We start from the raw sequence: 18605 nt of genomic DNA on the forward strand, positions 1-18605 counted from the left end.
CATTTTACAGCTCCCCGAATCGCAATACCGTGCTTTTCAGCCCCATCAGCGAATCTTACAGCGTGTAGCGATGCAATATTTATATTGACACTGTGTTGAATCCCTTATACGACTGTTTAAAAGCACCAGGCCCGCCTCAAGCCCGCGTTTCAACCGCATTTTGACGTCCATTCCAACCGACGTGAAACTTGGTCGGTGAACAGTTAAACAAATTGCGTACGACTGCACTAATTATGCAGCGGCGGTTGCTATGGAAGCGTGTCTACCTTGGTGAATCATTAATGTCCCAAAGATGGACGGCTGAGAGTGCTTCATGGATACTTCTGTGCCTAGTGTGCGTTCTTAGCTTGTCATTTTAATGCAGGCTGTATTTAACTTGAACAACCCCGTGCAAAAACATATTACTTCATCAACGAGGCTTGTGTTTTGAATAAATGAAGCGGTGTAGAGGCTACCGGTCACAATGTGGCACTCGTGTGCACTAGTGTGTTGACATGAATTCAATTAATTAAAGTGGTGATGTGATGCTACCAGGTGTGAGTGTGATTTGCCGTTAAAAGCGGTGTGAAAATCAGTCTTTTCCTTGGTTTTAGTGACATCACAAGCGGGCGTGTCCACCTAGATGTGTGCTGGATAGAGCAGTCTACTACCTACCCAGTGGACTGTAGCAAACGTTGCCCATCTATCCGTTGTACATCTAGGTGGACACGCCCACTTGTGATGTCACTAAAACATAGGGAAAGACCGATTTGCAAACGCCCTGTAATGGCTAATCACAATCACACCCCGGGGGCGTAATAAGACCCTTTTAACAATTGCCTGATGAAAATGTATACTGGTCATGTTGAGTGTTGGTTTTCATGAACAACCAAATGTTTCTGCCACAGTTCAGAGACTGTGGAACGACGTTATCTGCTCTACCCAATAACCCACTTTATAGCAATGCTTTCTGATCGAACAGGATTGCCACAGAGCATATATCTGCGTCGTTAATAAAATGTGTGTCGGTTGAGATTTATGACAATGCTACGGGGTGAAGTTTGGCTATGAAAGGATGGTTCGTTATTCTCCACCCTTGAAATTCATTTTTAATGGAACTGGGCCGCGGTCTGATATTGTTATTTGCTTAGAAAGTTTCCTAAATTAACCCGGAAGTATCTAAGTGGCCGCCATTATAAGAGCTGTTTGAATTATCTTAATGCTAATGAAAGGTGCTTCAATGCTTCCTTTCTTATCTCCTTTAGCATACAGTACACTGGACCGTCCTTTATGTTAATGGAGGAAAAGGAGATAACGCCGTCCGACAATTCATCGAGGCAGGAACAATTAAAACGAGATTGTCTGTTCACTAAAAAAAACACTCTTCTCCTTCACTTCTTTCCTTGACCTTTCCTGAGAAAGGACACAGGGCGCCATTCTGTTGACCAATCGACCGTAACATGGAGCTAGCAGTGTGTGTGTGTGTGTGTGTGTATGTGTAGGAGGGCTGGGTTCGAGTTCGACAGGACATCAGTTCATTGCTGTCCCCCCCACCTCCTCCCATCTCTCTACCTTTGAGCACTGTCTGTGTTTCGTGTCGGAATGCCCGATCAATTAATCATGTTTTCAGGACTTTCATCATTTTGTTCATCCCTGTCGCTGCTTCACCCTAATTGCTTGATTTCCTTACCTCCTAGTTTACCTGATAAATCAGGTTGTTTTGAACCAAATGTTAAAACTGTTCCCTCACTTTATAAATCAGCGCCAAAAAGACGAAATAATAAGTATTCATACCAAGAAAATGATAAAATAAGCACATCCCTGCTGCATCAACTAAACTTAGAACGATCAAAGTTTATTAGCATCGATCTTCACACCAAATGACATCGGTTCCGAAGACGTAGTGTAGAACTTTATACAACAATATTGAACTAACCTATCTGAAAAGGTGGATGTATCCTGGCACTCAAAAATGGTACTTAGCATCTTATCCTAGATATCTTTGTTGCAAACGGGGAATGGGTTAACCCTAGCGAACGTTTGTGCTTGGCACTTGTTTCTATGAACATCCTTCCTGTACCGACAGCGATATATTGTTGTTTCTCTTTCTCCTGACAAATGTGCTTATTGTAAGTCGATTTGGTTAAAAGCCCTGTATGTAAATTGAATGAACCAGCAGGTGGGGGCTAGGGGCCTCTTAGATCCAGCAGTCCTACGATGTTTCAGAAGAAAGTCAGGGGAGAGAAGGCATGGAGCCTGGGCAGGAAACCAGGTCCGCAAGGGGGGGGGGGGACTGTTTTACATTAAGTATTAATCTATAGTCCGATTAGCGAGACATGGGCCGTCCTACCTCAAAGATGGACTGCAGACGTTGGGAGAAGTGGCTGGAAGTCCAACACTGGGATATCCTGTCTCTGAGCCTCAATACCAAATATTACCTGAAAATCTTCTTTGCGACTGAGACTAAATAAGACTAAATGGGCACTAGGGACCCTGTAAAGACCTTTGGGGTGAAGTGTGCACCACACGATCCTACCATTTCAATCAGATTCAAGAGTTGTAGGGATGGAGAATAGAAGAAAGCAAGATTGTGGATGTAAACCACGACAAAACATGCCCTCCCTCGCTGCTCCTTCCCTCCGCATGTGTCTACACCACTGAGAAGTTCTTGCCTTGACAACCAATCAGGGGAGAGATGCCCTGATTGGTCAGAAATTTGCCGGGAGCCGTCACCTCGCAACAGATATTCCCACAGAGGGATTCACTCACTGGCAGCAGACGGATGGCTTTAACGTTCCTAATAAATCACGCTCAAATAAAACCTCTCAGATCGTACCTACAGCTCCTTTAATCGTCTCGATTTACCAGAAACTCAGCATTAGAATAAAGTGCTTCATAGATTACACCGGGCGGGCGACAGGCCTGACCTGAGAAAACCTCCCGCCAGACAAAAGAGTTAAACGTCTCCGTGCTGTCGTTCTAAACACCGGCAGCTCGGACCGGGGACCCAAGTCGACCTTTGGAGCGCAGGGACCCATTTCTGATTCAGAAGCGACCAATCAAAGCGCCGACGGCACTATATTATACTCACCGTTGGAGGTCAGCGTCTAACAGCTCGCCGTGGCGTTTGACGAATGGGAGGAAGGAGAGAACAGCCGTTACGCCGCGACGAGAGAGACGGGCTTGTTTATAGCACGCCACAAGAAGGACTTTGAAAAAGACCAAGTTAAATCATCGTTTATCTTATTGTCTTTGAAGGGCCGTGTGTCTTATCGGGCACTTATTAGGAAGAACTGCCACTTACCAGACACCTGGGGACTTTTGTAATTATCAGACTTATATTCAAGCGTTTCTTCCAACCCCACAAGACCACTAAATCCAATTCACAACCGGGCAAAAACACTCACATATATAATACATTAATTCAATATATTTTTGTAATTTACTGATGAATATATATTTTTTATTGGCGTTCTTGTTGAATGACTGCCAAGTGGGCTATTTCTATCCTTAAAATCGCATATTCGAGGGGAATTGGATGAGGCCCAAATGAGGAATGCGTCTGCAGTGGTGCTGAAAATCCCTCGTAGCGTCACTGCCGTTTATCAAAAGTAATTCCTTTTTCACTTATTTTTATTTAAATAAAACAATTTCGGCTACACTTTCACTCGTTTCAAGTTTTTTATTTATGCATAGGTCTTTGCCCTCGCTGTGTACAGAGGAGAAATCTAATTTGCTCTAAAGGCTTCCAAAGTCGTCAATTAAATTAAATTTAAGCATCATCGTTAAAAGAACAATTGATACAGGTTTCCATTTGGAAGAAGACTATGCTAGCTTTCTTTTAGGCATACAGCTATACGGTCTAGTTTTGGAATTTGGTAATGGTGGATAGCCTACTGGTTTGTAAGGGTTTGGCGTACGGTCTCATAGCTAGTAAAACAGATCAGTATGAGAATTAATTGTGGACGTAAATAGAATGGTGGTACATGCGCACCACCTACTGGCGATCACTGGTATCACCGAAAACAGGATCTCAGCCAATCTACCACTTCAATACCAATTAAAGCTTAAATTACAAAGTACAACTAAGATAATCTACCAACTGGTTTTTAAGGAGAAGTAAGTAAGACGAAGTTCCGATATTAATTTAAATAAGTTTATTTATCGAAAAGATATTTCAAGTTTTTTAGGTGAAAATGCAAACAGTGCAGACAGTTAGAAGATACTATACAATCATGACGAAAAGTATATATACATAAACCAACAGACCGGACTGCAGTTTCAAGTAATGTGGATATGGTCAAGGGAATCAGAACACACACACACACACGCACACACACACACACACGTATAAAACAATATGGATTAACATAATTCTTCAGCAAAAATGACTTTTTGTACAAAAAAAAAAGTCTGTGCTGAGCGATGCTTATTTATAAAAAAAATTACCAACACTGAATCCGACCCGAATTGTACCGTTGCGACACATGGTTTTAAAAACAGAATACTGTAGTGGCTTTTTTTAACCCCCCAAAAAAACACAATCGCACAAGAAAAAGCACCAATCCATTCCCTTCTTTTCTGTTGGTTAGAGTAAACCAATCCAGTTGGTCCCTAGTGTTCCTCTGGGATTTGTAGGCAGTTTGTAGTTCTTCACTGCCTGTACATGGCAGAGTCCCCACTGGGTTCGAGAATCCTCTCCAGTTCCTGTATGCAGGGAGTGATGGCCTGACTATGCTGCGCCGCCATCCTCAGCCTGTAGGCGGACACAAAGACAACAAGTTTGTTAAGAAACCGATTACAAAATCGTCTTGAACTTCATGTATAGTCGCGGTGCATGATCTGCACAAGCTGCCAAAAATTAAAAGCTCTGAAAATCCACACCAATGTTACGACGACTATAAATTCTGCCCTGAGCCTCTCCTGTTGGTCAAAACCATTCTAGAAATCCAAGAAAAAACAGAAACAATGTTGGTTTGAACACTGAAGACCCAAACTGTTTCCGACTTGAGCCTTTAAGGGTTAAAAGACAGTTGAAAAAAGGCCTCTTGTTGCTGTGTGATGCACAGGCAAAAGCGTTTATTTTAGACGTGTGCAAGGAATGAAAACAGGGACGTGTTCCAGGCATATTGGTCATGTGGATGAGTGTAGGTGTGAAAACACTAGTATGGACGGGAACCGTTTGAAGATAAAAACACCAGAGTGGACTTGTGTCTTCCTTCAAGAGGGCGCTACACACAAAGAGATTACACAATTGAAAGATTTATCAAGGTACCGCATTGAATTGAATGAAGGCAGATTAGTCCATATGAATTCTCCTTTACTTCTTTCCTCAACCTCATGACATTTCCATCAAGGTCAAGGCAATAAAGATTGGACACAGGAAGCCATTTTGTGGACCGACCGACAGTTTCTCTTTCTTCGGAAAATACTTAACGTAAACTTAACGCAAACAACAACAAACCTCAACGCAAACGTTAACCACAACAAACGTCAACACAGACGTAACAATACACATCACCATACGTAACAATAAACCTCAACGCAAATTGAATGAAGGCAGATTAGTCCATATGAATTCTCCTTTACTTCTTTCCTCAACCTCATGACATTTCCATCAAGGTCAAGGCAATAAAGATTGGACACAGGAAGCCATTTTGTGGACCGACCGACAGTTTCTCTTTCTTCGGAAAATACTTAACGTAAACTTAACGCAAACAACAACAAACCTCAACGCAAACGTTAACCACAACAAACGTCAACACAGACGTAACAATACACATCACCATACGTAACAATAAACCTCAACGCAAACGTAACAACAAACCTCAACGCAAACGTAACAATAAACCTCAACGCAAAACGTAACAATAAACCTCAACGCAAACGTAACAATAAACCTCAACGCAAACGTAACAATAAACCTCAACGCAAACGTAACAATAAACCTCAACGCAAACGTAACAATAAACGTCAACACAAACGTAACAATAAACGTCAACGCAAACATAACAACAACAAACCTCAACGCAAACGTAACAATAAACGTCAACACAAAGCGTCACAATAAACTCCAACACAAAGCGTAACAACAAATGTCAACACAAAGCGTAACAACAAACCTCAACGCAAACCGTAACAATAAACGTCAACACAAAGCTTAACAACAAACTTCAACGCAAACGTAACAATAAACGTCAACACAAAGCTTAACAATAAACGTCAACACAAAGCGTAACAATAAACGTCAACACAAAGCGTAACAACAATAAACCTCAGCTCAAGTACCTCCGCAGCAGCTGGTGTCCCTGGGCGGGGGCCATGGCGACGTCGCCGTGGTGACGCAGGGCGGCGAGGCAGACGGCGGCCAGCGAGGCGAAGCACTGGTCCGTGAGTGCGTTGTGTCCGGGCGTGTCCCAGCGCGGCAGCTCACCCGCGTAGCGCCACGCCATCAGGGCGTACTCCAGCGCCGAGGCCCACCGGGCCCCGCGCAGCAGCACCTGGCCCCACTCATGACACGACACCTGGGGAGGGAGGGTCAGGTGGGGTGTGATGAGGCGGGGGTGATGATTAGCTACCATGGCGATGGCTGCTAGCTAGATGATCGGCGCTAGCTTGACGGTCGGCGCTAGCTTGACGGTGGGCGCTAGCTTGACGGTCGGCGCTAGTCCTCAGTACCGCACGAGACATCTCGGCATATTATTTTAAGGTTAGTTTAGGGTATTTAGTATATATTATATCGTCTACGCATTGCTAAAACAATGGCATGAAAATGTCACTTTATGAGGTTTGCGAACATTACAATGAGTTCCCCTAGGCTGCCCCAGTAGGTAGAAACGGCGGGTGTAAAACAAGCACTAGGTATCCTGCTCCGCCTTTGATAAATGAAAGCTCAGTCGCTCCGATTTCGAATTTTGTCCCACATGTCGTCATAAGGGGCCAAGTCACCTCCCCTTTCTCTGCCTTGCCCGCCCAGAAAATGTCTGTTGGAGACTAGTTTATAGTCTAGTTTATCCAGGGCCGGCGCTCGGCATAGGCGACCTAGGCAATCGCCTAGAGCGGCAAATGCGTTGGGGGCGCCCTCTGGTGGCGCCCTTAATTAGTCAATTAAAATATACGAAACAAACCGAGAAGGGAGGGGGCGCGGGAGCAATTGCTAGGGCGCCCCGAAACGTCACCGTAGCTCCCCGCCCCCCCGCTCGGAAGACCTGTCCAGGGCGCCGAAACGGTCAGCGCCGGCAGTTTATCGTCTCTACCAGAAACAGGCCAAAATATCCGGAGCCCACCCGGGTACAAAATGGCGGGCACCCACCTTGAAGGCGAGGAGGTGGGGGTGGGCCTTGCGGTAGCAGTGGGCGTCGCGATTGGAGCCGAAGCGCGAGTAGGGGATAGAGCGGAACACGTTGGCCTTCTGCAGCTGGAGGTTGTCCTGGAGATACTTGAGGTCAAAGGTCAGGAGGCGGGGCTCCTGGCTCTGAGGGGGGGGGGGGGGGGGGGGGGACATGGGTTAGGGTTTATGTACAACCGGTTGTTTACGGGTGTTGAGATTCAATACTTGACGAATATAGACCCAGACATTTTCCTAGCGAAAGTCCTTCCGAGTCATATTTTAAGGCACATCTTGTATTTAGGGTAAAAAAAAAGCCTAAGCCACATAGATGACTTAAGGCTTGGTTATGGTTGGAATTTGACCCAACGCACGGGGGTTTTACGGATCCATTGCGTCCTCGCGGACCCCCCTCGAGTCCACCGCAAGGGCGTGACGTGCGCCTCCCAGAAAAACGTTAACCCTGCATCGAGGCGACACAGCTGCGAGTGCTGTGATTGGTCCGCTAACTAAGAAACTCCCCCTGGTCTAGCAAGGCACTCAGAGCGACAGGGTTGAGGGTTCGATTCCCACAGGTTAAGCATGGCGTTAAACACTGCCAGGGGTTAGGCGTTCAACACCCACTATAGGAGACGGCCATTTATTTAAACTGCCAGGGGTTGAGCATGGCATTAACACTGGCAGGGTTGAGAGTTTGAGTCCCCCTGGGTCGACTCGACCGCGCCCTTAAGACCTGGCTTAACGCGCTGAACAAAATGGCTGATATCTTTCCCCACTCTGGACCCTCGGTTCTCCTACCTGTTCGACCAGGCCCAGAGAGCGGATCAGCTGAGCCAGCTGCTGATTGGACAGCGGCGTGCGCTGCTGCTCGTCGATTGGCTCACACGGCTCGTCCGGCCCACCTCTCCACGGGCTGCCCGACGACGAGTCGACTGCAACACAAACACACACAAGTTTGATATACTGTGCCGGCACATGTCTGGAACACAACCTCAGAATTATGCGTCTTTGTTCTGCCTGTTCAAATTTTAAAACACACACACACACACACACACACACACACACACACACACACACACACACACACACACACACACACACACACACACACACACACACACACTTTTCGCATTGAAAGTTACTGAAGAGATTAGTATATAACTTGTACTTGTACTTTTTTTGTTTACTAACCCTATTTCTACAATGGTTTAATACTCGTACTCCAATATAAATGTATTAATGTATGTGCCATCGTTTACCTAAATGAAAGGTGATACACTGGATAGTTCACAGGGCTTTGAGGCGATAATGCTGAGGTCAAGTGGAAACTATTTGGAACCAAAACTCCTGGATAACCATAACTCCTTAACCCTCCATCCAGCCGAGGGAACAGGTTTATCAAAAACCAAAATGTGTCTTGACAGAAGACGACTACTTTCCCTTCCAAGAACTACTTCCCCTTTCGAATCGTCAGTCTTTATCGTTATACTTTCACCAAAGTGTTGATGTTTTTCCTGAAACGTAGCTTCATCTAGCATGCAAAGCGAATCATGATTCATTACCATATGTAATCAGCTGTTTAGCATACACCCTTAGAAGCGTTTATAAAACTGTGGCACTATGGAGCAACATGGGAAGTTTGGCACTGCGGTTCTGCACACTGTCTGAGTGAGTAAATGGGTGACTGAGTGTGTGAGTGAGTAAATGGGTGACTGAGTGAGTAAATGAGGGAGTGAGCGTGGGGATGAGAGTGAGTGTGTGTCTGAATGAGAGTGAGTGAATGAGAGCGCGAGAGTGAGTGATTGAGCGACAGAGTGAGTGAGGGACTGAGTGAATGAGTGAGTGAGTAAATGAGAGAGTGACGCTCACATGAGTGTGATCTCCTGGCGGTGTTGGAGGTTCTCGGGCCCCTCGGGACTGCAGGTGAAGACGCCAAACGACTGCTGAGGATCTCGAAGTACGACCGTCTCAACTTCGCTAAAAAAAAAAGAAGCAAACACAAAGACACGATTAAAATACAATCATTCAGAATTCACACATGATGTCAATGATATTTTTTGTGGATCGATTACATGCACAGGGTTCGACATCCAACTCAACACAAGTTATTACAAGCACTTTAAACACTTCCAACAAGTGACAAACAGGTGCCCAAACCCCAACAAGGCCATCGGGTCATTAGCATTCAATCTATTCAGCCAAATCCCGCAGCAGCTTACCGGCGATCTTTGGCTGGGGAGCCGGGATCTCCACCAGGGCGCGACGCGGATGGCACACAGCTGCCATGGTGCAGCAGCTCTCTCACAGGTCCTCACACTTCTGCAGCCTAGTGATCTGGTGATCTGCCGATGACCGACTTGTGATCGGCTTTGTAAAGGACTCACTTTGGACGCTTCCCGGTCCCAGTGTGGTTCACACACAGTCACAGTCCCCCCCCCCCCACACTCTTTACCTCTGCTGCTAGTTAGCCTTCCACGGCTAACTTGATTCTGCAGATCCTTATAAGTGCGTGGATGTGTTGCTGATTATTATAACGTGATGCGTCGCGGGCGAACACGTTTACTAACAACACTATCCCGCTTCTAAACTACCTACAAAGTTGCAACAAATCAACTATATTTAACCTTAAGCTAAAGCGCGCGGGAGAACACGGGAGGCAGCAACTTTGTTTCCCGCGAGCTACTTCTACTGATACGCTAGACTCATCAGCGCGCAAGGAGGGCGCCAGTCCGGTTGCCGCGCAGGGCGTGGTTTGTTTGATCTATGCGTTGTGATTGGCCCACGGCGGGCCAAGCGTGGATAGAGCGCCCAATATGCAAATCACCTTTGTGTGTCCTGTTGTGAGAACACGCGCATGCGCACAATAGCGTGACTGAAGCGCGTTAAGAGTTGTCCTAAAATCGAAATTTAAGGACGGTGACACGATGCTAAGTGTCAACATGTAGTGTAGTGTCGTGTAGTGTATACACACACACACACACACACACACACACACACACACACACACACACAAACAATGGAAAAAGCCTAAATGTCAACATGTCTTGTAAACTGTAATGTAAACACAAACACGGAATAATAATGAAAAAAACAAATAGCTCAGTATTAAAGTGGGTTGTACTGCAGTGCGTTAATTAGGCCAATGAGAATCCTACCTTATTTGTACATTTGGTTTCCTTAAACCAAATGTACTAAATGTGTAATGTGTCATGCGCCGTCATTCTTTTCCGAGACTGTGATGCACAACGAATATGTTTCCACTTTTGCACAACGTCATGTGACTTAACGCACGTTTCAATGGTAGTTGAAACTCAATTTTTTCATTGAGTTTAGCCCCAATTGTTGCAGCTCTGTGTTCACTCAGTGTTTTCAACAGAACATGAAGTTGCATTCACCCCCTCTCTCATACACACGTGCTAATAAAAAACAGCTTAAACAAGCCCAATAGTGTAAACTTGAGCCCACACACACACACGCACACACACACACACAAACTTTGTGTTGGGAGCCAGCATAAAGTATTTTGTAACACAACCAGACATCGGATGACTTCATATTGCCACACTGGTGACAAACCCCTGAATTTGGTGGCCTCAGTATTGTCTAACAACATATTTGAAACGGGGTACCACACACATTCGTGTAAAACGGTTTAATAGTTTATTGAAACAATGGGAATTTGTCATTTTCAAGAGACATTAGTATGTCCTGATGCATGTGAAACAATACATATTCGAAAGCACATAACTTGTGTTAAATAACAAAGTAACAATAACGAGTTATTCGCCTTAATAACAGTGCTTAACGGGATACTCAGAGGAATCTGTAACTTGGCAACCAAGGTCATCATTGTGTGTCCAGAATGGAAGTCCACTGGTTAGCATTAGCCGTTAGCGTTATCGTTAACTTTCCAAAGCTTTCCAAGGGTTCACAAGTGTTCAGAGTAGTTGCGTATTCAAAACGAGTGCTACGAAAGCACAAGAATGTAGTATGTCTACAAACACAAAGATAATTCAACACTATCTTCAGCGCTATTATGCTAACCTGCGATGAGCCACAGATAGGTTAAATATATATATATATATATATGCTAATCCAGTGAACTCCCCTTCTGGTTGCAAAATGATGAATTTGGAATCACTCTGGGTGAGACAGGCAAATCCCAAAATACAGATATCCCGACGTATTATTTAAAATTGTACGTGTTTAAATTATTAGGGTATTTAATATATATATATTATATCGTCTACATAGTGCTAAAACAAGCTTTGATAGTTCAATTTTTTTCCTCAAAATATTTTATAATACTCTGCTAGTAAGCAGTATTAAGAATGAGCAATGCATTTAAAATGTCCTTTTACCCTGTAATATATATTTTAAACTGTCGACCCGTGGACGTCGTTTAACAGGGCTCAACTCCGTCGACGGTACATTACAATCGGTAGGATAAAGCATTGAGCCGAAACGTTTCTCTTCCACGCGAGTGACGATGCTTGAATGTCCCCGGTCAGGATGAACCGTTGAACTACAGTGAAATTGCACTTCATGAAATGATTTGAAATGAAAGTGTTTCCACTCCAGCCCTGTCTAACGACATACACAGAGTAAATAAACTAGGATAGTCAATGGCTTCTTCAATATCTCTACAACAAATTATAGATATATATATATTTATATATATTCATATTGTATTTATATACATTTTATACATTTTTCTTTTAAGATTTTTCTATTATGAACAAGTAAAAGGAAACCCAGGATGTACATACCGTATCATAGTACAAAGGTTTTGTTACATTATGGCTTTGCGATTGTACTGGACGTTGATATTATCAGCAGTTATAGCGTGTGGAATCAGCTCGAGTAGGCATCAAACCATCAAGTCTGATGGACCCCGAGTCTGAAAAAACGGGTTCCTTTTCACTTCCGACACGCGTTGAACCTCACCTTTTTACGTTTCTATTCCCTTCAAATCGGTGTTGTTTTTCAGTGCAATGCAGCACACAAAGTCGCTTTACGCACAAAATCTACACAACAGCCTTTCGGAAAGGAAGCGCAGGACTTTGGAAGCGTGCGACTTTTCGAGGCTTTGCCGAAGTGTGCATCGATCGTCCGTTGCGCCCTTCACTTGCTGATCAGCGTCTTAAGCGAGCGGGTGAGGGCATTGGCGATGGCCGTCATGGTACTGGAGTGCCTCACCAGCGCCTTGACACTGTGCTCCCCGGGCGCCCCCACCGTGGCCGTCTCGGCCGCCTTCAGCAGGCAGATGTAGTTCATGACCACCTCGTCCACCTTGGCCACCACCTCGCGCTGCTGGTGTGCGGCCGCCGCCCCCAGCCCGCGCACCAGACACATGCATGCCTCGCAAAGGCAGCACAGCACCTGGAAGCTGCAGGTGACGGCCAGCAGCATCTCCTCGGGGCTGCCGTGGGCCAGCGCCATGCGGCGGCACGCCCGGCCCAGCTCCTTGGACTCGACGGAGAGCAGTTGCTTGTACTGCGACAGGTCCTGGAGGGGCGGCATCTGGGGGCCGCGGTCTCCCCGGCCCACGCTGGAGCGCACCAGGGCGATGAGCTCGCTGGCGTCGCGGCGCACGTCGGTGAAGCCGCCGGGGAAGACGTACATGCGGTCTTTCAGGGTGTTGATGCGCGCCAGGCGGTCGCTGAAGCTCATGTTGTTGAGCACCTCGCCATACAGCTGCTCCCCCGCCGTCTCCAGGCTGGAGCCGCAAAACATCACGTGGCCCCCCCCCGCGCTGCCCCCCATGACGTCGTAGTGGGCGGAGTTGCGGCTCTGCCTCTGCCCCTCCCACTCGACCTCATCCTCCTCCACCTCGCTCCGCTTCTTGAAGAAGCAGTAGCTGAACGGTCCGTTGCATCGCCAGGGGCTGGCGTCCAGCTTCTGGGAGCCCTTCAGGTGCTTGCCGTCCTTCTGCAGGGGGAACGCCACGGACGCCCGTCTGCTGGCGCCGCCCCGGCTTCCCGTGGACCAGCAGGTGGTCTGGGAGCACACCGAGCCCTGGGAGTAGCTCTTGGAGAGCCGCTTCCTTGTAGGCCTCCGGTTGGGGGCCTTGGTCTCCACCAGGGGCTGCTGACTGCGGCTGCGGACAGGCTTCTCGAACAGAACCTCTGCGCTTCCCATACCGGCGTTCGTGTTGCTGGAACTGCGCTGAAGCTCCCGCCCTCGGTGGAGGCTATTGTGGAAGGGGTCCGTCTGCTGTCGGGGCAGCGTGCCGGGCTGGACGTGGTTCTGGCCGGGCCAGTACTGCATGGGGTTCAGAGAGTCCTGCCTGGGAAGGCTGCCCAAGTGGCCGGAGCAGTTGTTGGCCTTCATGGGCGGTGGGGAAACGGCAAGGGGTGGTGGCGGTGGCGGTGGGGGAGGAGGTATTGAAAGCTGGAGAGTGCTTGATGACATGAGGCAAGCCCTGGGGCCCGCCGATGCCTGACGGGTGAATGCCGACGGGTGGTCCCCCCTTCCCCCGAGCGGGATGGGAGTGAGCTCCCCTCGTTGGCCTGCTACACTGGGGGCGGCAGAGAAAAGCAGAGCATCGTTAGGTAAAGGGTGTGAGGTCTGGCGCACCGCATGCTTTGCCCTCACGTCCGACTCGAACCAGTCGTCTGAGCCGCCACTAGGCTGGCTCCTGGACCGCGACGGCGGGCGGTTGGCCGTGCCACCACCCTCGCGACCGCAGCCCCGGTCCTGGCCGCCGCCATTGCCACCGTGGCCGCCATTGCCGCCCTCTCTATCGCACTGGGACATGAACCGTTCTGGGTCCATGGGCGCCAGCTCCAGTCCTCCCTCCAGGCCGGAGAGGGAGCTCCTCCTCTCTAGGTCGGGGTGTCTGGCTTCTACACTGTTTCTGGGCCTCTGCGCATGCATATCAGGGCTCCTGACGAGCTTGGCGGGCAGCGTGGCCGAGTGGTACGGCCGGGGGCTCTTATTACCCTGGAGCATGTTGGGGGTGGTGTTGGGGTTCCCCGAATTGGGGCTGACGAAGGGGGAGGACACGACGGAGGAGGAGGAGGTGGACGCGTTACAGGGGCACCTTGCTATGGTGTTGCCCCTATTCTTAACCATCTCTACCAGCTGGGGCTTGCTGGTGACGTAGCGCCTGGTGTCTTTTTTGACCGCCCCGCCCATGCCTGCGCTGTGAAGCTTGCCCCCCTGGTGCATCTGGCTGACGGTCAGGTAGTTAATCAGCTGCCTGTAGGCCTCACTGCCCTCCTTCTGGTTCAGGCCCCGCAGGCACGCCTGCTGTTTAGCATGCAGATCATTGTGAAACCTCCTGGAGGCGGTACCTGAGGTCTCCTTATGCTTGCAGGAAGGCGTGGCCGAGGCGGGGCGCTGGGGCGGCTCGGAGCCCGGCGCGGGCGGGTGGATGTTGGGCAGCATTTTGCGCAGCATCGCCGGATCCGCGTGGGGGTGGAGCTCCTTGTTTTGGCCGGGGCCTCCTTGGGAACCCCCCAACACGGAGGACTTGGCCTCCTCGTAGTTGACGGCCCTCAGGAGGGAAGACGAGGAGCTCGAGAGCGGGTGCCTTTGGTGTTGGTGTTGGTGGTGGTGGTGGTGGTGGTGTTGTTGTTGTTGCTGTGGTGGCTGTTGGTGTTGGGTTTGGGACCCGAGAGGCGAGTCTGTTGGGGTCCCGCCGACGCTGCCGTTGACGCTGCCTCCGGCATCCAGTGAGGAGCACAGCGAGCCCTGCAGGGAGTTGTGGGCCTCTCCTTGGAGGCTGGAAATCCGTTTGGCGAGGTGGTACTCACAGAGGCGCGCCACGCTCTGCTGCCTCGATATGGGCGGGTGATCGGTCGGCGCTTCCGACGATCCGTGATCGGACGCAGCCGAGAGAGGCTTTTTGTTCGGGGAGATCAAAGACGCCACGACCAGGTGTTCATCTTGTTCGACGGCCAGGGCTCCGTTGTCCGTGGGCCGGAACTCGCTTTCGTCTGACAAGCGATTGGAAGCGGAGGAAGGAGGAGGAGGAGGAGGAGGAGGGATCGGGAGACCGCGGTAGCCCCTGGGGATGCTGTTCACCCCAAGACCGTCCGCCACCGAATTATCCACCATTAACGAGGTCTGCCGTCGCTGATGACCCCCGCCTTGCTCCGCACCTCGATCCAGCCCCAGGAGGCCGACGCTGCCGCCCATTCCGCCCCAGTGGCCGTCCCTGGTGCTGAAGGTGTTGTACTTCGCTCCGGAGTCGCCTGACTTCTTGTGGTGTTTCCCTCCCGGGGTGACAGAGCTGGGGCGCTGTAGTGTGGAGGCGGAGGAGCAGTTCCCCATCTGGGGCCCCACTTGCAGGCTGTCCTGCCCCGAGGTCGCAGGGTCCAGCAGCGGGGTCCGCCTGGGAGGCACGGCCGGCGGCTGGAGGAGGTGGCCTCGCGACGGACTGCGAGCCTTTGGCTGCAGGGTCTCGCCGGCGCTGGGCGAGACGGGGAACTCGGTTTTCTCCTCCAGCAAGGGCTGGTATCCTTCCCTGGTGGCCACCAGAAGGCGCATGTGGCTCTCGTGGAGTCTGTGGGCGGCGGCCAGTTCGGAGATCTCCGTCATCTCGGAGGAGTTGGTCTCGTTGCCTGAGTCCGAGGAGGACTCTGCACTGAGGCCTCGCGATGTCCTTATCCCTGGAGAAATCGAAGATAAGACCCTAAGTCAGTTACATTTACATTTAGCATTTAGCTTTAACCCAAGCGACTCACTAATAAGTACATTTGGCAGAGGAAGATAAACAATATATCTGTGTTGGTACAGTATGGATGTTAATTGAAACAAGGGCAAAAGCACTAGCGAGTCCTAGGCTAACCCATTGCCCGCTACAAAAAAGATAGCTAGGATAAGATGGAAGTGACGCACAATATACGATAAATTTGTAAGAGGGGTGTGGGGGGGTAAGGGGGGAGTCCAGGTGAACTCTAAAGAAGGAGGCTGGCGAGCGACGCTTCAGCCCTGACATCAGCAGGGAGCTCGTTTGATCACTACTGACAAGAAAATCGGACGTTCCTCAAAGGTGACTAACCTGGAATGCTCCGCGGGGCGTGCGGTCTCGGCGGCGGCCTCTGCTCCGCCACCGACAGCGCCTCCAGGGCCTGCAGGGTATTGGCCACGGCGTTCTCCAGCCGCCTCTCGGCGCCTCCCCCTCGACAACCCTCGCCGCCGCCACCGCCATCCTCCCGGGTCGGCACGGAGTCGATCAGCGACACGGGGATGTCGTCGTTGTCCGGCGTGCTCAGCGGCCTTCCCTCCGGCCCCGCCCCGTCCTCGTCCGAGCTGTCCCGGAACCCCGGGGGCGGCGCCGCGATGGCCAGGTTCAGCGTGTCCAGCGCCGTGTCGTCGTCGTCATCCGCGGCGGCCGCGTCGTCGCCCTCCGGCGGCGGCAGCGCCGTCAGGTCGATGATGTCGTCCGTGGAGCCCGACAGCACCAGGAAGGTGGTCTTGCCGGCCGCCGCCCCCGCCACCCCGCCCTGCGCCAGCATCAGGTTCAGGCAGTTGGGCACGCGGTTCCCGTTGCCCGCCGCCTCGTCGTTGACGGGCGTGCCCCCCGTGGAGTCCTCCTCGCAGGAGGCATCGTCCTCGTCCTCCGCGTCGTCTGTAGTGTCGGCGTAGCAAAGCCCCCTCAGCTCCTCGTTGCCCTCCTCGCCGCCGATGTTGCTGTACACGTGGGACACGGCGCCGCCGCTAATGCCACCGCCGCTAATGCTGCCGCCGCTAATGCCGCCGCCGCTAATGCCGCCGCCGCCGCCGTAGAAGCTCTGCGAGGAGCCGAAGTCCGCGTTGTGGTGCAGGTAGGGCGGCCGGTGCGCCGGTACATCGGGGCTCTCCATCAGGAGGTCGTAGCCGCCCGCGGCGTTAGCCCTAGCGTTCCGCGGCGGCGCGCCCCCTCCGAAGATGAAGGAGACCTTGGCGCTGCGCGGCGAGTCCTGAGGTTGGAGTCGGGTGGCCGGCGGTAAGGGAGGGGGGAGCGGGCTTCTCTGGCCCCCGGGGTGATCGTGGTCGTCGTGGTCGTCGTCAGGGTCGTCCCCGCCGCCGTCGGGGTCCGGGACGTGGAAGTAAGGGGAATAGCGAGCGGCGTTCCCCCGCGGCCCGTTGTCGTTGTAGTCGGAGTGGCGGAGGTCGTAGGGCTTCCCGTCGCCGGCCAGCGGGTCGTCCTCACCATCGCCGAGGGACGGGCTGTAGGGCCACTCCAGGCCCCGCTCGTGGCCTGAGGAGAGCCGGGGGTGGGGGGGGGGGGGGGGGGGGGGGGGAACGGTTCAGGTGACTTTGTTTTTGATGTTTGAGGTTTTTAACTGATTTTTTTAACTGGTCCAGTTTTTTTCATAGGATTTTCTGTGGTTTTTTTTATACAAGACGCACAGATTTATTTTATATTTTTCTAGATTCATGCTGTGTGTCAATTGCATTTAATATTCTAATTGGTTTAAACTTTTTTTCATTTATTCTTAAAGTGTATGGGCCGATTATTCTAAAAACAATATAACATAAAAAATATTTTTGAATAATTTCATCAAACAGCATTGTACTATTTCATTATTTTTATGGTTATTTGCAAATCAGGATAACAATTCTATTAATGTAACAACAGAACAGAAGAAATAAAAAGTTTATATTTATTTATATTGTGGCAGTGAGTGTCTTATTATTATTATTATTATTATTATTATTGTTATTATTATTATTATTATTATTATTATTATTATTATTATTAGTTAGCATAGCCTACCTGAATCGTCCCCTTGCATACTGTTGCAGTGGGCCATGTTGAAGATGGATCTCCGGGAGTCCACTAGGAGGCGGTAGTACCCCGCCGTCAGACAGGCCAGGTTCATCGCGTCGCTAGACTCCATGATCAGCGTGATTGGCTGGGGAGGAATAAATGCGGGAAATTAGGATGAAGTAACTGTAACTGTTAGCATTACAGGTTAATGAAATGTAACCTGAGCGACAAACACTGACGGATATTCACTTAAGATATTAACTGAACTCAAAAAGACAGGAAAATAAAAGTAAAGGATTTGGATATTAATCAAATGTATTAACCGAAATCAGAACTCCTTTCTGCTCGACTCGAAGGGAGAAAAAGGAAGGAAAATAAAATAAGGATTAAAGGGAAAATAATACAACACAATAATAACACTTTTCACAGAGGTTTTACGTTAAAAAACAAGGGTTTGATTAATCATTGGTCTAGGAGACTTTATAAGACCAGTGAATTCCACTTCCACTTCAAAGGCTCAATAACTGATCGTGGACCAGAGAAAGTCTTCAACCCGGGCAACAAAGAAGACATATTTGAATAACTACTGATCTG

At 49.7% G+C, this 18605-nt stretch overlaps 2 protein-coding genes across 2 annotated transcripts in view; both read right to left on the reverse strand.

The window, feature by feature from the left end:
* Nucleotides 1–4253: 4253 nt before the first annotated feature.
* Nucleotides 4254–9668, reverse strand: LOC307074465 (uncharacterized protein). The gene is made up of 6 exons (XM_079734626.1): nucleotides 9526–9668; nucleotides 9176–9283; nucleotides 8105–8238; nucleotides 7292–7453; nucleotides 6268–6503; nucleotides 4254–4735 (listed from the first exon to the last, which is right to left on the reverse strand). Exons 1-6 carry the CDS (start codon nucleotides 9590–9592, stop codon nucleotides 4633–4635), a joined length of 810 nt encoding a protein of 269 aa, XP_079590752.1. The 5' UTR covers nucleotides 9593–9668; the 3' UTR covers nucleotides 4254–4632.
* A 2762-nt stretch (nucleotides 9669–12430) lies between these two features.
* Nucleotides 12431–18605, reverse strand: part of LOC307074271 (FERM and PDZ domain-containing protein 4-like) — a gene marked incomplete at both ends in the record, with an annotated part of 32177 nt that continues 26002 nt past the window's right edge. The window contains 3 exons of the mRNA XM_079734287.1: nucleotides 12431–15924; nucleotides 16317–17498; nucleotides 18018–18156. Of these exons, the coding sequence (XP_079590413.1) occupies nucleotides 12431–15924; nucleotides 16317–17498; nucleotides 18018–18156 (4815 nt within the window). The remainder of the gene's footprint in view (nucleotides 15925–16316; nucleotides 17499–18017; nucleotides 18157–18605) is intronic.

This window comes from Pollachius pollachius (assembly GCF_949987615.1).
Source record: "Pollachius pollachius genome assembly, chromosome: 4".
NCBI lineage: Eukaryota > Metazoa > Chordata > Actinopteri > Gadiformes > Gadidae > Pollachius > Pollachius pollachius.

What these genes read in the sequence shown, in the direction of transcription:
- LOC307074465 (XM_079734626.1), bottom strand. Translation starts at nt 9,592, where the DNA reads ATGGCAGCTGTGTGCCATCCGCGTCGCGCCCTGGTGGAGATCCCGGCT. An exon ending in TCCCCAGCCAAAGATCGCCG is followed by an intron (nt 9,284 to 9,525) that starts GTAAGCTGCTGC and finishes TTTTTTTTTTAG; the next exon opens with CGAAGTTGAGACGGTCGTAC. An exon ending in CGCCAGGAGATCACACTCAT is followed by an intron (nt 8,239 to 9,175) that starts GTGAGCGTCACT and finishes TTTGTGTTGCAG; the next exon opens with TCGACTCGTCGTCGGGCAGC.